Source organism: Sarcophilus harrisii, chromosome 2 (assembly GCF_902635505.1).
Source record: "Sarcophilus harrisii chromosome 2, mSarHar1.11, whole genome shotgun sequence".
Taxonomy (NCBI): Eukaryota; Metazoa; Chordata; class Mammalia; order Dasyuromorphia; family Dasyuridae; genus Sarcophilus; species Sarcophilus harrisii.
In genome coordinates this window covers 455,744,794-455,767,176 of record NC_045427.1, presented here as the reverse complement: position 1 = coordinate 455,767,176, position 22,383 = coordinate 455,744,794, and the positions used below count along the sequence as shown (strand labels likewise).

Sequence of the window (22,383 nt, the reverse complement as noted above, 5' to 3'; positions counted from 1 at the left end):
GGCTTTGGCTAAGTCCTTTCCCCTCTCTAAGGTCTTTGTTTCCCTATCTGTAAAACAGGGATAATCCTGTCCTACCTACCTCAAGGGATGGTATAGGGGTCAGATGGGATAGCTTTGTGAAAATTTTTCTAAGCCATAAAGTGCTATGAAAATTTAAAAGATTGTTCTACTAATACTTGATCATAAGCTCATAGATCTAAAGCAAGATGGTTTTTTTTTTATTGAAAAGTATTTTATTTATTTTTAATTTTTTAAACTTAATAGTATTTTATTTTTCCAATTACACATAAAAATTTTTGTTAGATTTTGAGTTTCCAACTTTTTCTCTCCCTCTTTCCTTTGTCTCCTTCCCCAAGACAGCAAGCAATGTGGTATAGATAATACATTTACAATAATTTTAAACATTTTCACATTAGTCAGGTTATGAAAAAAAATTGGAAAAAAGTGTAAAGTCATGAGATAGAAAAACAAAAGAAAATAGTGTGCTTCAAAGTTCTCTCTCTGGGTGCAGATGGCATTTTCTATCCTAAGTCTATTAGAATTGTCTTGAATTACCTCTGTTGCTGAAAAGAGCTAAGTATATCATAGTTGATCATCACAAATCTTTCTTGAGTTTTCTTTTCTTTTTTTTTTTTAATAAAAGCTTTTTATTTTCAAAACATGCATAGTTTTCAACATTCATCCTAGCAAAACCTTGTGTTCCAGAATTTTTTTTCTCCTTCCCCAGATGGTAATTAATCCAACAAATGTTAAACATATGCACTTCTATATATATTTCCATAGTTATCATGCTGCACAAGAAAAATCAAATCAAAAAATTAAAAAAAAAAAAGAAGAAAGAATAACAACAAAAAAGTGAAAATACTATATTGTGATCTACACTCAGTCCACACAGTCCTCTCTCTAGGTGTGGGTGGCTTTTTCCATCACAAGACCTTTGGGACTGGCCTGAATCACCTTGCTGTTGAAAAGACCCACATCCATCACAATTGATCGTGTTGTGTACAGTATTCTCACTTCATTTAGCATCAGTCAGATCATCACATAATCTTGCTGTTACTGTGTACAATGATGTAGTTCTGCTTACCTCACTCAGCATCAGTTCATGTAAGTCTTTCTAGGCTTTTCTGAAATCATATATATATATATATATATATATATATATATATCCACCTAATTTCTTGGAATTGTATATATGTATGTGTATATATATATATATATATATATATATATATATATATATGGATTAATAATACTTTCCCACAATCTGCAGTGCAATATTTAGTTGATTCAGCCATAGTATTTGTGATTTCTTTGAAAGTCTTAGTTTTATTTCTCTGTTCCTCATCTGTGCAGTTTTGGAGCTTGTTATCATTGAGCTTCAATTTCTCTATCAAGATTTGTAGGTATGCTCCAATCTCTGTAAGCTTCTTATGAAGATTTTTAATGTAAGGGCGAATCAAAAATTTGTGCCGTGTCAGGCAGCCCTCAAGGGATCTGTTAGTACTTGGACCACTGGAGTCCCTAGACTCAATGTTTAAAATCAATTCCATGGAACCTTAAAGGAGCAGTTTTCCTTCAGAAACAAATTTGATAGTGTTGCTTCAGAATAAAAACCATAACTCCTTTGGATAGGGAGCAAGACTGAAGGTCACAATTAGGTAACCCTCAACAGAAAAGCAAAACCAGGGTAGACATTAAGGTAAGAAGGAAGAAAACAGTGCTTTTTGTGTAGCAGAAAAAAAAATCCTTATCAATGTCTTTTATTTTTGAAATCAATGAAACACTTCAGTTTTATGATTTAAGGCTCTGAAATAACTTTTATACCACTTGCTTTTTAGGGGTATAGTTAGAACTCATTTCATGTTTTAAAGTAACTCATTTCATGTTTTAAAGTTAACGCTTGTTGCTCATTCCAAATGAGTATGGTAATAGGTGGTTGGCCCCTAGCCATTACTGCCTTTTTATGAGTGTTTATCTTTTTCTTCCTTAGCTGGGAGGTAAGGGGATTCACCTAGCTCTTGGGCAATAAATGGTTTTTACATCTTTGTTTAAAATGGGCCAGATTTGGCTATCTTGCCTGTAGTTCACAAACCCTTCCTCAGATCTAACTTCATTATCTTATAGAAGTAGAAATTGCCCTGGAGAAGGGAAGAAATTTAAGCTGATTAGTGACAGCTTGGAAACTCAGTCTAAAACCCAAATCACTCTTTCATTGATTGTTCAGGTGTAGTTACCCGGCCAAGCCCTAGTTAGTGAGGAAATATAAATAGCAATTGTTTCTGTTTGGGCCCAAAATCCTGAGGGGCCTCCCTCTCCTTCATTGATTTTTTTGGTTTTGGACTAGTTAAAAAAAAAAAAAAGCCATTCTTTTGTCTCATTTTTTACTTAGTCTTAATCATTGATTAGGACTGCCTCAGTCAAATTGAGACCTGTTAAAAGATTTTTAGCTTAAAAAGGCCATGGCTTCCCACTGCATCAAGGATCATCCTGATCTATATCTGGCCATTGGATCTAGATGGCTCCGGAGGAGAAAGTGAGGCTTGTGATTTTGTAGGTGACATAAATCCAATTCACTTCCTTCCATGTCATGGCGTCACCGTTTTCTTTGAGAGCTAAGGACAAGCAATGAACAAGTCTTGAGATGGCAAGGAGCAAGCATTTATTAAGAAGAGTATACTATGTTGTCAGGTGCTGTGCCAAGTGTTTTACAATATGTCCTGCCTGTGAGGTAGGCACCATTTTACAGATAAGGAAACTGAGGCTGAATGAAGGCTTAAGTTACTTTTACAGTGTCTGAAACTGCATTTGAATGGAAGATTTTTTATTGAAAAGCAAACCATCGGAAATATTCCTTGACTCCAGATCCAGCATTCTAATCACTTATGGCTTCCTTGACGAAAGGCAAGATGTAAAGATATGGTGTAAAGAGCTCTGGACTGGAGTCAGGATTCCCTAGTGCAAGTGCCCATTCCAACTCTCTATAGTTTAAGATTCTCTTCATCTCTAAATCTGATCATCCTTTCAGTATAAGTCTGTTTGCCCAAGTCGGGATGCTCATACCCTCCCCAGCTCAAAGAGCTATTATGAGAAGTGAGTTGTAAAATCTTGAAGGCCTTGGAAACTGATTGGCAACTGGCCAGATGATACACGGAGAAAGTTAGGGTCAGAAAAGGTTGGAATTCTACCCCTTCTACAATTCACTTGGAGCACCCTGGGCCAGTGGATTTGCCCCTGTGTGAGATGGAAAGATGAAGAACTTACAAGATAAGTATTATATGAACCCTGCCCCCTTTTTATTTCCCTGTGTCCTGCATAATATATGCAGACATTTACTTAACAGTAATCAATGACATCAATATTTGACATTTATCAATATTTAGTCTATTAGCTTGACCATTGTGGGCTTGGATTATCTAAAGCCTGAAGGCCTAAGTTTTGGTTTCCTAGAAATCAGGCGATTTCGGGGAAACTGAAACCTTCCATTCAATCTTCTCTGGTAGCAACAACCAATTAGATGGCCTCAGGACTCTCAATGCTCTCTAACTTGTGATGTAATGGCTTGTAACAAAATCTATAAAAGTTGTGTGTATTCACTGATTGTTTGGCTCTCTTGCTATGAGGACTTTCACTTCCCTTTCTCCCCCCCCCTCCAGGGCTGCACTAACCTTTTTCCGCTCATGGCTGGACTTCCTGCTGGACTGGCCCGCTTCTCATGAGATTCTATAATAAATATTTTTCTGCTTTCTACTCTGAGTAGTCATTTTGGGTAAGGGTCCTTTACGTCCCACACACCCCTTTGAACCTTATTTATAAAGTGAAGGGGTTGGACTTGAGATTCCTTCTCTTAGTTCACCTTTTCCGAGGTTCCCTAGCCACTGGGGCCAGAGGTGATGTAGAAGAGCTGGAGAGATCTAGTCAGAATGTTTGCCATCCCAAAGGCTTCAACACACCTCGTGGCTCTCCCCACCCCCCACGGTAGTAGATGGCCACGCTCTGACCCCCATAGGCCCCCATAGTAGCTGTTGTCATGGAAGAAGACTCAGAGAATAAGAAATTCAGCGGAAGAGAGAGTCCCAGCGACCCCTTGGCTCTGAGGGATCCCAATGAGCCAAGAGCAGGGCCTTCGAGGCCGGAGCACTTGCGATGGGGCGACCAGGAGAGGCAGTCCAAGGTCAGGGGCCCGCCCTGGACTGGCTTCTACCTCTTGCTCTGGCCTAACAGAACCCGGAGTGAGGGGGTGGGGCCAGGGAGGCTGGGCGTTGTGCCCCGGAGGCTTGAGGCGTGTGGGCGGGGATGCGGGGATGCGGGGATGCGGGGATGCGGGGATGCTGGGTGTGAGTTGAGTTCCACAGGAGTGTGTGTTGTACGCGGGCCTTGCTGAGCTGCCTGGGCTGATGGCGTTCGAAGGAGTTCTGGATGTGCTTGTGCTGGGGGGTGGGGGGTGGGGTGAGATGTGTGTAGGTGTCCCGGGCCCTGAGGGCGCATGGCGTGCGGGGCTTGCAACGTTGTGTGTGAACTGTGTGCGAGTGTCTGTGCTGCGTGGGGGACGTGCAGCGCGTTATGCGAACTGTGGGCCGGTACCCAGATCCTGGAGTGCGTAATGCGCGCCGGGCCGGCAGTCTTTGTGCGGATTGTGTGCGAGTATCTGCTCGTGCATGCGGGGGTGCCGCGCTTTGTGAGAGGCGTGGGCCCTGTTACTGAGTGCGGGCTGCGGCGCCGCGCGGGGCCCCTTTGTGTGAGATGTTGGCAGGTGGCTTGTTACCTGCGGGTAGGGCTATGCCTGCGGGTCCCATGCGGGAGTGGGGAGGTGACGGCTTGGGCGCTTGGCTAGGGCTCCGAGTCCCGCAACTGGGGGAATCCCTTCCCTTGGGAGACTCTTGTCTCTGGGCTAGGGGCGGGATCGGGGAGAAAGAAGTCCTGGAATCAGTGACGGTATCCCCTTCCAGACGGCACCTCCCCACTCTCTTTAGCCTCCTCCTCTCAGGTACTGACCACCTTTCCAGATTTTCCCTGGGTTCCTCAAAGTTCTGCCTGTGACAGCAGGTGTGGCCAGTTCATTCTTTCTCTGTGGCCTCTTCATTTTATAGATTCCCTTTAAGATGTTGAAAGGACATAATCAAACCGTGAGCTCCTGTCACTTCTGCTTTGAGGACACTAAGATTCTCTCTAGTTCCTACGACAAAAGTGTGAAAATTTGGGTAAGAGGTTTCATGGTGTACTGAAAAGAGTATGGTGATTTGGAATTAGAAGCCCGGGGTCCAGATGAGTTGCCAACAATCTTCTTGAGTGTCTGTGGACAAGCCCTATCCTCTAACTGATATTCCATGAGTCTGTGACTTTAAAAATACAAGCCCTTAGTTTGTATAACATCTTGCCAAGGCAAGATGCATATGAAGGTAGAATAACAATTTCCTGCCTTCTTTGTACTTATCTTTCCCTCATATCCATAAACTATCTGTCTTCATGACAATATGGTTCATGGTGGTTTGAACTTGCTTTTCTAGGAGTCAGGTGTGAAGGAGAATTGGAAAGTTGAGGAATGAAATTAAAGTTATATAAACTGAAAACCAAAGATTCTTCAAAGCAAAAATTAAATAGATTAAAAAGGGGAAACCAAAGTGAATTGAATGTTGAAATTTTCCCACATTTTAATTGTCTTGGCCTATAGGGTAGTTGAGTGACACTTTGATAGCAAGAGCCCTCCAGTTAGACAGCCCCTATTCCCATAACTAGCTATATGACTCTGGGCAAATCACTTAACCCCATTTGCCTCCTTTTCTTATCTCTGAGGGAAGGACATAACAATATGTAAAATGAGCTGGAGAAGGAAATGACAGACCATTCCAGTATTTGCCAAGAAAACCCCAAAAATAGGGTCATGGAGAGTCAGACAGGACTCAAAAGCAAAAACAATAATCTTGGTAGAGTCCCATCTAGAAGAGTTTAAAACATTTCCATAAATTGCTTTTATAGCCCACTGAATGACAAAGCAAAGACTTGGAGAAGCGAATTTCTTTGGAAGTTGTAATTTTCACCATGACTTCACCATCTCCCTTCTAAATTTCACTGAAAACTTAAGAGGAATTTTTTTTACTCACCATGATGTTTCCAGGGATTCTGATATTTCCCCTTTCCAAGCAATAACACTTGATATGGAATAAGCCTGTAATCTTTAGTCTCCCTTATCCTTCATTTCTACTTTTACATTTTAAGTTAATTGAATGAATTTCTGAGGGGGTGTATCTTTTGACGTAAGGCAAAACTTGAACTAATATCTGTTTAAAAAGGAAAACTAGACTGTGGGTACTGACTATGGATCACAACACTGTATTTTCACATTTTTTGTTATTTGCTTTTTTTCATTTTTTCCCTTTATGATCTGATTTTTCTTGTGCAGCATCATAAGTGTAGAAATATGTATAGAAGAACTGTACATGTTTAACATATTGGATTACTTGTTGTCTAGGGGAGGAATGAGGGAAAGGGACAGAAAAAAATTTGGAATAGAAGATTTTGCAAGGGTGAATGCTGAAAACTATCTTTGCATGTGTTTTGAAAATAAAAAGCTATTATTAAAAAAAGGAAAACTAACCAAAAAAATAGACTACCTTTACATTGCTGATGCCAATTATTTAGTTGCCCTGTGAATCCCCTTCCCTTATTATAGTCATTCTTGTAGAAAAAGATAAAGTACTTGGATGTCAAAAATATACATGATTTAAACACTTTGACCTTTGTTAGTAGTTACTTGAGCATACTGACAGATTCTAAGCCTGATTTATTAACAAATGACTTTAATTCATGATAAAATAACCAGTGAAATACTGATTAGTGACTTTGCTAATAGTTGTACCTTATATCCTGGAAATTAGTTTAAATCTTAAGCTATAAAACATATGTCATTTCTGTGCCAGAATGCAAATGGGTACCTTAACCAAGAAAGGAAGTTAACTCTGAACCCTATACTTTGTTATTCTTTATTAATGCCAGAATAGAAAGTAACTTATAGCCTTGTCTTTTCCTGGGGTGACATTTGGTCTCCTTTTTTACATTTTTGTGTCTTTTATTGAATTTGTTTTCAGGCCCTTTGGATTTCAATGTTTGTTAGAATCTGGGCCTGCTTTAATCTTGTGAGTTGATTGCATAGCTACAATGTTGTGAACTAACCATCCCTTTAGTATCTTATTGCTTGGTCAGAAGGTGTGAAATCTTGGGGAGTCATGGAGAAATATTGAAACCTTGGGAAGGGACTGAAAGGCAACCTCAGATAAGGAACTCCCATACTAATGTAATTCAACCAGAGATGGTGGGTTAAAGTTTGCCATTGTGTTTTTCAGAACCATAGGGCAATTTTGTAATGTGCTATGGGAATGAAAACCCAAATTGAGTTTTTATGGTTCCTTCAGATTGCCAGAGTGAGAAATCAACTATAGAATCTACTTAATGAAATAAAACTTAAATTAAAATGAGCAAACAAAAACAAACAGGAAATTGGTACTGATTTAATTATTCATGATTCCTTTAAAAAGAGAACACTTTGAACTACTTGCCCTTTGTAGGTCAGGGGACTTTCCTGAGTTGGTATAATGCCACCTGACTTTCATTTGCCTTAGTCACTTAAAGAAGATGTGATCTTTCAAGGTGTGTCTTGGAGTTTGTCTGGGGCTGTCTGCAAGTATTTGCCAGAACACACAGAAAACGACTGTTTGGAGGCCTTGCTGATCTTCCTGAATGTTCTGAAAATGACTTCATTTTAAGAGCTTCCTGATAAAGAGACAATGGTTTATTGATCTTGGTAATTTCTGCTCTAAAGAAACAAATCTGATTTTCCTTCACTAAAAAAGGCTGAAGCATTTATAGTTTCTGAAAGATCAGTTTTGATCCCTGAATCAGAAGAAATCTCATCTCCACTTTTGACTCATAATGTGTCTCATTCTTTTAAAAGATGAATCTCAAAAGTTGAGGTGTATCTATAATATGGATCCCTATAACACAACCATAATTTCTTGGATTTGGAGGATGTAGTCCATTCATTCATTTTAAATTGATTCGGTTTGAGTGGTCTAGAGGTTAGTGGCTGTAAGAGACTTGTTAAGAATCCCCTTTAAATTGGCCACAAGTTTTAGGAGTGAAAGAATTCACTCATTCCCGAATTATTAGTTGCAAAATGAGGAGTTTGTTGTTGGATAGAAATTAATTTATCAAGAGGCTGACTTCTATAGTGGCAGATCTATTGGAAAATGGAGTTTTGCACTGAGAATGCTTTCTCAGTGGACAGAAGGTCCTGGCAGCTGAGTGATCTACCTAGGTCCATCTGCAAAGACCTTGGTGGAGGGAAGCTGTTATATTAGGTATCTTTAGTGGGGGCTGGGACAGCCCAAGCAGGTCAGACCCAGTAGGGGCTGGGACAGGCTGAGCTGGGCAGACCAAATGGAGGGCTGAGACACCCTGGATCTCCTATTGGAATTAGCAACACTTCAAAGGGGTGCTTTTTTTTTTTTTAATTTTTTTATTTAATAGCCTTTTATTTACAGGATATATACATGGGTAACTTTACAGCATTAACAATTGCCAAACCTCTTGTTCCAATTTTTCACCTCTTACCCCCCCCCCCCCTCCCCTAGATGGCAGGATGACCAGTAGATGTTAAATATATTAAAATATAAATTAGATACACAATAAGTATACATGACCAAAACGTTATTTTGCTGTACAAAAAGAATCAGACTCTGAAATATTGTACAATTAGCTTGTGAAGGAAATCAAAAATGCAGGTGTGCATAAATATAGGGATTGGGAATTCAATGTAATGGTTTTTAGTCATCTCCCAGAGTTCTTTTTCTGGGTATAGCTAGTTCAGTTCATTACTGCTCCATTAGAAATGATTTGGTTGATCTCGTTGCTGAGGATGGCCTGGTCCATCAGAACTGGTCATCATATAGTATTGTTGTTGAAGTATATAATGATCTCCTGGTCCTGCTCATTTCACTCAGCATCAGTTCGTGTAAGTCTCTCCAGGCCTTTCTGAAATCATCCTGTTGGTCATTTCTTACAGAACAGTAATATTCCATAATTTTCATATACCACAATTTATTCAGCCATTCTCCAACTGATGGACATCCATTCAGTTTCCAGTTTCTAGCCACTACAAAAAGGGCTGCCACAAACATTCGTGCACATACAGGTCCCTTTCCCTTCTTTATAATCTCTTTGGGATATAATCCCAGTAGTAACACTGCTGGATCAAAGGGTATGCACAGTTTGATAACTTTTTGAGCATAGTTCCAAACTACTCTCCAAAATGGTTGGATTCGTTCACAACTCCACCAACAATGCATCAATGTCCCAGTTTTCCCGCATCCCCTCCAACAATCATCATTATTTTTTCCTGTCATCTTAGCCAATCTGACAGGTGTGTAGTGGTATCTTAGAGTTGTCTTAATTTGCATTTCTCTGATTAATAATGACTTGGAGCATCTTTTTCATATGACTAGAAATAGTTTCAATTTCTTCATCTGAGAATTGTCTGTTCATATCCTTTGACCATTTTTCAATTGGAGAATGGCTTGATTTTTTATAAATTAGAGTTAATTCTCTATATATTTTGGAAATGAGGCCTTTATCAGAACCTTTGACTGTAAAAAATATTTTCCCAGTTTATTGCTTCCCTTCTAATCTTGTCTGCATTAGTTTTGTTTGTACAAAAACTTTTCAGTTTGGTATAATCGAAATTTTCTATTTAGTGATCAGTAATGATCTCTAGTTCTGCTTTGGTCATAAAGACCTTCAAAAGGGGTGCTTTTTGACCAGGATTTCTAATTGAATCAAAGGCTCTGGCATACTGGAAAGATATCTAGAGAGGATATGCCTTCCCTAATAGGAGCTGAGAATCTGAAAGGAATTACAGATCAAAAGGAAATACAGTTTCTTAAAGGGAGCACAACATGCTTCAAAATGACATCAGATGCTCTAAATTTGTGTGATAGATCAAATTAGTTACAGATTTAACACTTTGCTAGTCCCATTAATAAGGGGATACTTTTTAGAATTAGCAAAATAATAATTAAATTGGGAGAACAAAAATTCTAGAATCTGAAGAGAGAATGAGAAAAAAGTACAAATAAAAGGATTATATAGTATCGCCAGAACTTAAAATCTGTTATAAAGAAGTGATCATCAAAACTCTTTGCCCTTGGTTAAAGAAAACAAATAAATAGAAAAACTGGTTAGTAGAACAGATTAGATAAGCAATTAATGAAAATGGTAGCTCAATGTTTGATAAATCTAAGAACATAAATTACAAGAGAAGGATTCCATTTTCTCCCCAATGTCCCCTCCCTCAATATTTAATAGGAGGCAGTAATATAATAAGTTGAGTTGAACAAAAAAACAAAGGAAAACAGGAATGAAGCTTGTGTCTAGATCAGTGACACTCAGCTATGAGGTTGGTCAATACCAAGATGAGTTGTCATGTGACATTGTCAAACAGTTGAAAGATTCCTTTTAATGAAATAGGCAAGTGTTGGGAGTGAAGCTACTAAGCAAGACTCCCTTTCTGCTAAGAGTGGTTGGGAAAACCAGAAAGCTGTTTGACATAAATTAGAGCATTATCTTATCGCATTAACTAAAGAATGGATATATAACTTGAATATAAAAGGACACATCTTTAAAAAAATAAAATAAAAAGGAACCTGATCAGGGACTTTTCACAACTAAGGCTAGGAAGGAAAACAATTCTTTACCAAAGGACATATAGAGACTATAAATTTAGAGTCTTAAGAGAGAGATTCAAAGAGTTTAAATAACTAGGGTCACTGAGGCAGTGCTGGTAGTAGGGATGAGAATTTACCCTATGTCCTCTGACTTCAAAATCTTTCTATACCAACTTGCCTCTCAAAGTCATTAACATAAAATTGTAAAAGTCCAATGAAGATAATTAGAAGACACATTGAGTATGAAACATAGTAATATCAAATATTACCAAAAAGGAGAGCTAAAATATAGAGGCAAATGGCACAAATCTATGAGAACTGCTTTTTTCTTATAGATAAGTACTTGAAGATTGTGAACATTTTTCAAAAAGAGAATTGTAAAATAAAAGAACTATATAAAAACACACTCTAAATCATTAGAGGTAAGAGAAATGCATGCTGGATCAGCCCTGAGGTTGTCATTTCATACCATGCAAATTGACAAAGGTGACTTTGTCATATTGTGTAAGAAAAATCAGACCAAAAGAGGAAAAAAACCACAAACAAAAACAGATGAAAATCTACATTGTCTCTACTAGATATGAATGGCATTTTCCCATTCCAAGTCCATTGAAATTGTCTTGAATCACCACATTGTTATACAACTCTTTATCTTATCAAGAGAAATGGAAACTAAATGAATGCTCATCAATTCAGGAATGGCTGAAAAAAAAAAAATAAAAGAATGACATATTGTGCTTACTATGTTCCAGGCACTGTGTTAATAAGTGCTTTACAAATATTCATTTGATCTTTAACACAACCCTGGGAGGTAAGATGGTGTTATGATACCCATTTAACAAATGAGGAAACTGAGGCAAATGGAGGTGAAATGACTTGCCCAGAATCACAAAAATAGTAAATGTCCAAGGCTGGATTCAGATTCAGCTTCTCTTGACTCTCCAAGCCTGATGTTCTATCCACTGGCAAAAGCCCCTGAAGAACTTAAAATATGAGGGATGCATAGAAATATGGGAAGATCTATGTAAATTGCTACAAGACCAAACAAAAACTGGAAGAATAATATACACAATGGATACATGAAAAGATTCCTAAATGGATATTATTCTTTGAGACCTGAAAAACCAATGAAAATCCTGGAAAATCTATTATAAAACATGCCATTTTCTTCCTCTGACTGACGTGAGGGACAACTAAGGGAAGAACAAAGCATATATTGTGGAATGTACTCCTGGTATTAGATGTGTTAATTTTTTTTTTAAATCATAAATCTTTAGGGTGTGTTGGGAAAAGGCAGAAATAAAACAACCAAAGTCATCAATCAGTATATATATATATATTTTTTATTTAATAGCCTTCTATTTACAGGTTATATGCATGGGTAACTTTACAGCATTAACAATTGCCAAACCTCTTGTTCCAATTTTTCACCTCTTACCCCCCAACCCCTCCCCCAGATGGCAGGATGACCAGTAGAAATCAGTATATTTTCTAAAACAAACAAACATCATTAACAAATGTTTTAAAAAGTCCAGCTTTCTTATAAAGATTGCTTCATATCACCGAATGCCAATATTATGAAAAAAATTGTCAGCAGTTGGCATTTATCTCTTGGCCAGCATCCATTATTGAGGTGCAATGCCTTAAATACATAGCTTTTTATTTTTTTTTTTTTTGCCTTTTCTTCATATTTAAAAATATTTCTCCTGCTATCCTTTTTTTTTTTTTAAATTATAGCTTTTTATTTACAAAATAAATTGTAAGATTGACTCTTGCAAAACCTTCTGTTCCAAATTTTGCCCTCCTTCCCACCCCCTCCTTATATGGTAGGTAGTCCCATACATGTTCAATATGTTAAATCCAATATATGTATACATATTTATATAGTTATTTTCCTGTTCAAGAAAAATAGGATCTAGAAAGAAAAAAACCCAAACAAACCCGAGAAGGAAAACAATAATACAAGCAAACAGTAACAAAAAGAGTAAAAATGCTATGTTGTGGTCCACGCTCACTTCCCATAGTTCTCTCTCTGGGTGTAGATGGCTTGCTTTATTACTGAACAATTGGAATGGGTTTGAATTATCTCATTGTTGAAGAGAGCCACATCCAGAATTGATCATGGCATAATCTTGTTGTTGCTGTTATACATATCTTTTAAAAAAAATCATGGGCATTTTAAAATCTTAGGGTGGACCATACCAAGATATGGTCAAAATGGGTTCATGATTTAGACATAAAGAGTGATATTATAAGCAAATTAGAAGAACAAAGAATACCTCTCAGATCTGTGGAGAAAGAAGGAATTTGTAGTCAAAGAAGAATTGTACTATATTATTGAATACAAAATGGATAATTTTGATTATATTAAGTTAAAAAGTTTTTGTACAAATAAAACCAATGCAGACAAGATTAGAAGGAAAGCAATAAATGGGGAAAATTTTTTTACATCCAAGGGTTCTGATAAAGACCTCATTTCTAAAATATATAGAGAATTGGGGGCAGGTAAATGGTGCAGTAAACAGAGCATCAGCCCTGAAATCAGGAGGACCTGAGTTCAAATTTGAACTCAGACTCTTGACACTTCCTAGCTGTATGACCCTGGGTAAATCACTTAACCCCAATTGCCTCAGCAAAAAAAAAAAAAAAAAAAAAAAAAAAAGCAAAATAAAATAAAATATATAGAGAACTGACTCAAATTTATAAGAATTTAAACCATTCTCCAATTGATAAATGGTCAAAGGATATGAGCAGACAATTTTCAGATGAATTGAAACCATTTCTAGTCATATGAAAAGATGCTCTAAATCATTATTTATTAGAGAAATGCAAATTAAGACAACTCTGATCCAACAACACACTTCTCACATTGGCTAAGATAACAATAAAATATAATGACAAATGTTGGAGTAGATATGGGAAAACCAGGACATTAATAACATTGTTGGTGGAGTTGTGAACTGATTCGACCATTCTATTTGGAACTATGTCCAGAGGACTATCAAACTGGGACTACCCTTTGATCCAGCAAAGTTTCTACTGGGCCTGTATCCCAAAGAGATTTTAAAGAAGGGAAAGGGACCCACATAGGCAAAAATGTTTGTGGCAGCCTTTTTTTGTAGTGGCAAGAAACTGGAAACTGAGTGGATGCCCATCAGTTGGAGAATGGCTGAATAAATTATGGTATATGAATGTTATGGAATATTATTGTTCTATAAGAAACAATCACCAGGATGATTTCAGAAAGGCCTGGAGAGACTTACATGAACTGATAATAAGTGAAATGAGCAGAACCAGGAGAGCATTGTACATAGCAACAAGATTGTACAATGATCAATTCTGATGTACGTAGCTTGTTTCAATAATGATTCAGGCCAATTTCCAATGGTCTTATGATGAAGAGAGCCAGAGTGGGAACTGAGCATGGATCACAACATAGTATTTTCACTCTTTTTGTTGTTTGCTGGCATTTTGTTTTCTTTCTCATTTTTTCCTTTTTGATCTGGTGTGTGTGTGTGTGTGTCCAGCATGATCATCATGAAAACAGATAGAATTGCACATGTTTATCATATGTTGGATTACTTGCTATCTAGGGGAGAGATTGGAGGGAACTGAGGGAAAACATTTGGAACACAAGGTTTTTCAAGGTTGAATGTTGAAAATTATCCATGCATGTGTTTTGAAAATAAAAAGCTTTAATAAAAAAAAAAAAACTCAGGGTGGAAGGGGATTTTAGAGTTGATGCTGTCCAACTCTTCTGACAAATGTGTGAATTTCCTCAGTAACATCCTTGTGAAATTGCAGTCCATTTTCTGCATGAGCACCTTCCATGATGAATCATTCCTACCTCACAAGTCAGCCTATTTCATTTTCAGGCAGCTCTAACCAGTCCAAAATGTGCCTCCCTATTTATTCTCACTTTATACCTTCTTACCATGCCTCATCTAACTCAGCCCTTTAGTGTATTTGCTGATCCTTATCTATAAAATGACAGGAAAACTGGCTTCTGATCCTTTCTTTACCAATTTGATATATGACCTTGAGCACACACCGGTAATATAAGCTATTATAATTGTCTTCCAGATAATCTTCTCTTCTTTCACAAGAAGACTGAGTACCTCACAGCGGTCTTTTGTACCCCAACCCTTGCCTTTATTTTTTAGGATTTATGTTTATCTTGATGTTTTCTAGAATTACCTAGCCTCCAAATTCACCAGCCTTTTTTAATCTCCATGGCCTTTATTTTGCTCCACCTTAATAATACTCATGTTCGTAGTGACCTATATTCTTAAATATTTTTCCTTTTGTCCTGATGTTATTCATACCTTGCCAATGAGTTCCTCCCGCTGCCTACCGTCTGCTCTTACTACACTCATAATTTCGATTTTCTCATTGCTTGTTATTGTTTTAGGCAGCAGGTGGTGCTAGTGAGAAAGGTTAAATTTGTAGTGTACTCAGAAAAGTCTAGCTTTCTCTTCTCTCAGAGGAGGGGCTTTCCTTTCACTCCTCTGCTATTGGCAGCCTGTCTAGGGGCTTGAAAATGAATGTACATTCACCCACGCAAAGCTACCTTGTAGCCTGCCACTCTCACTAGCTAGTGATTTCTTTCTAGGAGTGGCTGAATCCCAAATTCATATGCCAGTCCAACACCACTCTCCTAATTTGTCTTAATGGCTCCAAGCCTGCTCATCAGTTCCCACTGACCAAATCTTTTGCCTTCCTAGAATAAGGACCAAACTGTCCGATATCTTCTATGTGTAAGTTTTAAACAAATACAAACAGCCTTTCATTTCTCCTGGTCAACAGGGCTTTATAAATTAGATCTAAATTGAAAGCAGCATACACAGAGCAAAAACATACTTAGGTAACTTGGGAAAGAGAAAAGTGACTTCGTTAGGAAGTAGATTTGCTTAGATCGGACTGCTTGCTCTCAGGGTTGCTCTCATCACCTTAGAACTATGGATCCCTGGCTCCTGTGGGAGAGGAGATACACGCAGCCTGTTCTAGCTCCCACTAGGGGTCAGATCTCCTGACGGGCCATATCATGATTTATCTATCAGAATGCTCTTTGCTCCCATGTTGGTTACTCAGTCTCTCCTTCCTGCTTGCATGGCTTTCTTCCTCAAAGTCAGTCCCCTTCCCCACATAATTCTATCCCAAAGGTATATGAAACTGTGATTTCTCCAGGATTTTGATTTTTGAAATTCTCTTTTGAAGTTAGTCATTAATTCTGTTTCACTTCTCTGCAACCCCCACTTGCTTATACCCCCTCTGTTTTCTTAGACTATTTTCTTTGTTCTGGCTTTATTTTCTTCGTAAGATCTGGACCCCATGCATGGCCAAATTTAAAGATTTTCCTGTACATCTTTGACTATTTTTTTCCCCTTGTCCTGTTTCCATTCATGCCTTGCCATTCCCCAATTCGAAGTTACCACTACCATCTATCTTCCTTTGCTACTACTCAGATGTTGCTGCATGCTGATGGAGTTATTCATTCAATCATACTGTCAAGGTCTGTTATCATATACTACCCACTCTCATTGGGGTCCTTACTGCTGAACAGCAATCTCCCTCTTTTCTTATGCATTGTCTCAAACACTCCTTATAAAAATTATTCTAAGTTTTCTCATTCCTTAAGTCCCTTATGTCATCTTTCTCCCATTCTTTAGCAGAGGATCTCACCTTCAAATTTACTAAGAAAATTAATGCCAACGTCTATAAGCTCCCCCCTCCCCCCGCCCCATGCTACATCTCAAAAGTCATCTTCATCATTTCTTTGTCTACTCCATTTCTATAATCTCTGAGAAATAGGTGGCTTTCTCCTCCACAGTGCTAATCCTTCTGTTTTTGCCTTTGACTTTATTTCTTCTGGGACGTTGCACAATTGATATTCTCCTCGATATTCTCAGCAGTCTTTAGCTATTGTTTTATTCTATTGTCTACAAAGGTCCCTATATCTTCCCTATCTTTTTTTTTTAATCGATGACTTGTTTTTATATCACACTAATTTCCAAATGTGTTCCTATTCCTCCTCACCCCTCCCCAGAAAGTTTTCTTTTGTAATAAAGATTTTAAAAAGTGTCAGAAAAGACCCAACACATTAGTTTCATTTACACAGTGAAGAGAGAAGCAGCCTGTTGTAGTAGATAGGAGGGGAAAATCTCTTAAAATCTCAGTATTCCAAGACTAAGTTGCAGAGTAGTGGTTGATTTCCACTGACAGAAGGGATTTTCTCATTGCTGTACCAATGACATAATATTAATTACATAATGTTCAGTTTCATTTTATTGTAGTTTCTGTTTACATTGTTGTGACCCTTTGTATATTGTTTTCCTGGTTTTGCTTACTTCATTCTGCATCAATTCACGTATCTTTCCATTTTTTCCCTTGAATTTGTTTTATTTATTATGTCCTTAGGCACAATAATATGCCATTACATTTACATCCCAAATTTGCTTAGTCATTAGTCAATAGATGGACATCCACTCTATTTCAGGTTTTTTATTCCTACAAAAATACTACTGTGAATATTCTTTCTGATTTTTTTGAACAAATATCTAGCAATGAGATCTCTGAATCAAAGCATATGCACATTTTAGTCACTTTTTCAAGTATAATTTCAAATTGTTTTTCAGAAAAGTTGGATTAATTCAAAGCTCCAGCAGTGCTGTATTCCTATCTTCCCACCTACATCAATTATTTTTCTCTTTTTTCATCTTTTTAAATATGATGAGACAGGAAACCTCAGTAATTTTCATTTTCATTTTCATTTCTCTTAATACTAATGAGTTAGAATATTCTTTCATATGATTGTTAGTAGTTTGCAATTCTTTTGAAAGTTGTTTATACTTTTGATCTCTGGGGAAATAGCTCTTGGTTATATAAATATGTGTTAATTTACTATATATCTTATAGATGAAACCCTGATAGAAATATTTCATTCAAACATTTTTCCCTCAAACATTTTTCCCTCCAATTAACTCTCCCTCATTTAAAAATCCAACTTTCATTTGACCTTGCCATCCCCTCACAGCAAAATTCCTACACAGTTATACTTGAATGCCTTGAGGTCTCCAGTCCTTTTTCTCTTCTCAACTCTTGGCACTTTGGTTTATAATCCCAAACCTGGAATAAAACAATTCTCTCAAGGATACCAGTAGTATTTTACTGCTAATTCTAATTGGCTTTCAGACCTTATTCTACTTACAATTTTTGACAATGTTGACTATTTCATCTTGGATAATCTTTCCTTCCTTGGCTCCATGAGCCCATGATTGTCTGAGGATATATCAGTGTCTTTTGAAAAATTAATATCAATTTCCTTCTTCAGTATGTTTTTCACCCAAGAGTGTTCAAGTGTACCAAGTGAGTGCTTCACTCTCTCCACAGTTTTTATCTTGGTGATTTCATAAATTCTCATTGATTTAATGATCATCATTAGATAAATGAATCAATCAATCAGTCAGGTAGCCTACTATATGCCAAGCACTTAATAAACTCTGGGGATTCAACGACAAAAAGTTGAAACAACTTTTATCTTCAAGAAAGACATACTCTATTGAGAGATATAATATTTACTTATGTAAATATACACAAAATAAATTTAAGGTATTTTGAGGGGAAAACACTACTAGTAGCTGGGGGGGGAATCAAGAATAGGGTTCATATAAAGAAACTAATAATAGTGAGGGGGCAATGTATTCCAGCTATGAGGGAAAGCCAGTGTAAGAGATTTGAAGACAGGAGATAGTGTGTTTTGTCAGGAATGATGAGAAAACTAATTTGATTGGATAATAAAGTATGTAAAAAAAACTCTGAAAGCTATACATCTAGCTCATAACTTTCTCCTAGGATCCAGTTGCTTGCTGAATGGCTCCTCCCATTATGTCAATGACCAAGTCTTGTGGATGTCTTTTCCTAAGCCCTTCCCCATATCCTTTTCTCTCATATAGCTCTATCTTTTTGGTTTAGGCTCTTGCTGCCTTTTGCTTAAACTATTACAGTAGTTTCTTAATTGATCACCCTCCTTCCAACTTCTCCTCTCTTTTGTACATAGCTGCCAAAATAATTTTTCTAAAGCACAGGTATATTGGTGACACTCCCTTGCTGAAGAATCTTCAGGAGTTCCTAATTATCTCTAGAATAACATCCCAACTTATTGGTCTGGCATTGGAATCCCTTCAGAACTTGGTTCTCACTTATCTCCTGAATCTTATTTCACATTTAACCTTCATGAACACTACATTTCAGCCAAATCGACTTTCCTAAGTCTTGTTTTCCTCATCTCTGCCTCTTAGAATCACTGATTTTTTCCCAGGATACTGATTAAATGTTGCCTTTTCTAGGAAGCCTTTCCTATCTTAGTGGTTTGTCCTTTAAATTACTTTGAAGCAGCACAGATCCTGTCCTGACATTCCTTCATGTCTCACTCCCATAATTCTGTCCCCTTTACTTGCCACACCTTCCTTTATGCTTCTTTTCTCCTGGCTCTATCTGACATCTTTTGTCTTTCCCCCTTCAACTCCACAGGTTCTACTGTCTCGTCAGGAGCTGACTTTTTCCATTCCTGGCTACCAGCTTGTACTCCTATAGTACTATACACAATATACTATATACAATATACAGCTTTTAAAAGACTTCAGGGGCATGGCCAAATTTCTACTTGTCTACTTGGCCTTACTTACTAGAATTCCATCAGGGGTGGGTGTTCACATTTTGTATGTCCACAATTTTACAGTTAGTTTAGCATAATTTTCTATACTCCTTTTCTATAATTAGAACCTGGGCTTTTAACAATTCCCTTACATTCTTTCCCCAATTAAACATTTGTTGTCCTTACAAATTAATTGGAGCACCTTTGGACAGATTTACCTATATTCCCAAGTTCTGAATAGCTTTTTAATGACTAGATTTAAAATTCTTGCAATATATTATATGAACTTATCCTAACACTATATGTATACCCATACAAACATATATATAATCAGCAAAGTAGAACAATTCAATACCAATATCAGCAGGTTTTTTTTTTTCTTGGCTTTCTGAATTAATTTTCTTCCTTTAAAAAATAGCTTTTTACTTTTCTAAATACATGCAAAGATAGTTTTTGAAAAAAACTTGCTAAACCTTGTGTTCCAAATTTTTCTCCCTCCCACCTTCTCTTCCCCCTCCCCTAGACACAAGTAATCTAATATTGCAATTCTTCTAAACATATTTCCACATTTATCAATATCAACAGGTTTTTTAATTAGTCAATAAACATTTATTAAATGCCTACTATGTTCTGGGCACTGGGGATACAAAAAGAGACAAAAGACAGGCTGTACTCAAGAAGTTTACAACCAAATGGGGAAGATAACATGCAAACAAATACATGCAAAGCAAGCTGTAAGGAGTATTTGTCCTACAAGTGCAGTGGTAAAGTGCTAAGCTTGGAGTCAAGATGAGTCTTCTTGAGTTCAAATCTGGCCTCAGACACTTATCGGCTCAATGATCCTGGACAACCCATATTACCCTGATTACTATCTAGGTTTCTTATTTGTGAAATGAACTGTAGAAGGAAGTGGCAAACCACCCCAGTGTCTTTGCTAAGATAATCTTAAATAGGATCACAAAGAGTCGGACATAACTGAAAAACGACTTAAAATAAGTTATTAGAGAAAGCAGTGGAATTAAGAGAATTTATAGAAGGCTTCTTGGAGAAGGTAGGATTTAAAATAAGACTTAAAGCTAGAGAGATCAGTATTCAGAGTGGAGAGGGAGAGTGTTCTAAGAATGAAGGAGAGCCAGAGAAAATGCCTGAAGCTGAGAAATGTTGTCTCTTGTTTGTGGAACCATGCTGTGGGACCAGGAGGCGAATATCATTGGATCATTGGATCAAAGAATAGATGTGGGGAAGCAAAATTTAAGAAGACTGGAAAGGTAGGAAGGGGTTAGGTTATAAAGGATTTTGATATGTCAAAAAGAACACTTCGTGTTTGCTTCTGGACACAGCTAAGAGAAAGATACTGAAGTTTGTTGAATAAAACAATGATATGATCAAACCTGCATTTTTGGAAAAGCACTTTGTTGACTGAATGAAGAATGGATTGAAGTGGGGAAGAGTCTTGAGGCAGACAGCCCACCAGAAGGCTTTTGCAATAATCCAGGCATGAGGGCCTGCATAAAGAATAGCCCCAGGGCATAGGATCATCACTCAACAAGATATATTAAAATCCCACTTCTAATACATTTACTTAATAGTGTACATGTTAGATCCTTGAGAAAAAATGTAAGCTACTTGAAAATAGGAGCTGTTTTGTTTTTGTTTTTGTGTCCCCAGTATCCAGTATGGGCATTGTACATAGTAGGCATTTAATAAATATTTGTTAAATTTAATATTGTAAATTTAAAATGAAGATTACAAAACCTGTTCTACATTCCTCATGTAGTTGTTGAAAGTTAGTTTAAAAAAGTTAAAAGTCCTATTGAAGTGTAAAATACCATCAATATCACATGGTTTTTAAACCAGAGTTAGTCACATTTTTTCCTGAAAATACATCTTGGCAAATGTTTCCAAAATAAATTTAGAAGACGTGATATTTTTACTGTTTTATCTGTGCTGCATCATATACCAGCTTTTGACCTCATTCTTCTATTGGAACAATAACTCTTTTTACTAAATAGTAATTGCTCTTTTTCTTCATTCATCATTTTGTAGCCAAATAATTAAGCTCAGTTCTTTCCTGAGAAAGTGCTTTCTTTTCCTGCAGAGTGGAAAGTAGCCATATTTTCACCTAGAGATCAGTTTAGGCTGGACTTAAGAGGCGGAAGTTCTGCCCCTAAGTAGATCATGTAGAATGCTTTTGAATATATTTCCTTCTGCAAAATTCATGTGAATAGCCAACATGATTTGATGGATTCATAGAAGCTCTAAGGAAGGCTCTTTCTGAGAGAGTAGATAGGGTTGTGCATCAACACTTACAGAAAAGGAGTAGAGAGATCATAGAGAGAGAAAAAAGCTAACTCATCATGCTTCAATTCACTCCCTCTCCATCCACCCCTCCCTTATTCTCAAATCATGCATAGTTTTAGTTAGGACAGACAATTCTTGCCTGGCTGGAAAAGTTATCAGATTCTAAAGTGAAACTTCTGTTGAATACCTAAAAGAAATACTGTCTGGAAATCAAAATATCTTTTTAAATGATTGAAACAGAAGGTACAATTACAAATGTGATCTCTTTTCTACAAGAGAATTCAGATGATCTCTAGTCATATGTTATCAAAATTTCTTATTTGCTACAAGGTGTTTTCTGTGAACAGTACTAATTGTTTTAATTTCCTTTACACTGTCTTTTTTTTCTTCTTCTTCTTATTAGAAATTCAAAAAGTTGTTTCACCTCTTAAGAGTTAAATGAATTTCCACAATCCAATTCTGGCACTAACCTAATTTAAATAACTAAAGTTGGGATGTTTAATGTATGCAGCATTTTCTTTTTAACAGCTTCAGTAAAGCACTTTCTAATGATACTTCCTTTCATTTATTTGAGGATGCTGTCACAGGAATTAATATTCGTAGTTTTGAAAACTGTCATATGGGTCCTATTTCAGAATGCAGCCTGACAGCAGATAGCACGAGGTGACTTTTACTTGCATTTTATGGGTCAGTAAAATACAACAAAGAAAATGA

The 22,383-nt window shown here is 37.0% G+C and overlaps 1 protein-coding gene across 1 annotated transcript in view; it reads left to right on the top strand.

The window, feature by feature from the left end:
• Positions 1–1,253: 1,253 nt before the first annotated feature.
• WDR88 (WD repeat domain 88) overlaps positions 1,254–22,383 on the top strand; it is a gene marked incomplete at its 3' end in the record, with an annotated part of 61,803 nt that continues 40,673 nt past the window's right edge. The window contains exons 1-3 of the mRNA XM_031954379.1: positions 1,254–4,174; positions 5,091–5,201; positions 22,244–22,332. Of these exons, the coding sequence (XP_031810239.1) occupies positions 4,031–4,174; positions 5,091–5,201; positions 22,244–22,332 (344 nt within the window). The remainder of the gene's footprint in view (positions 4,175–5,090; positions 5,202–22,243; positions 22,333–22,383) is intronic.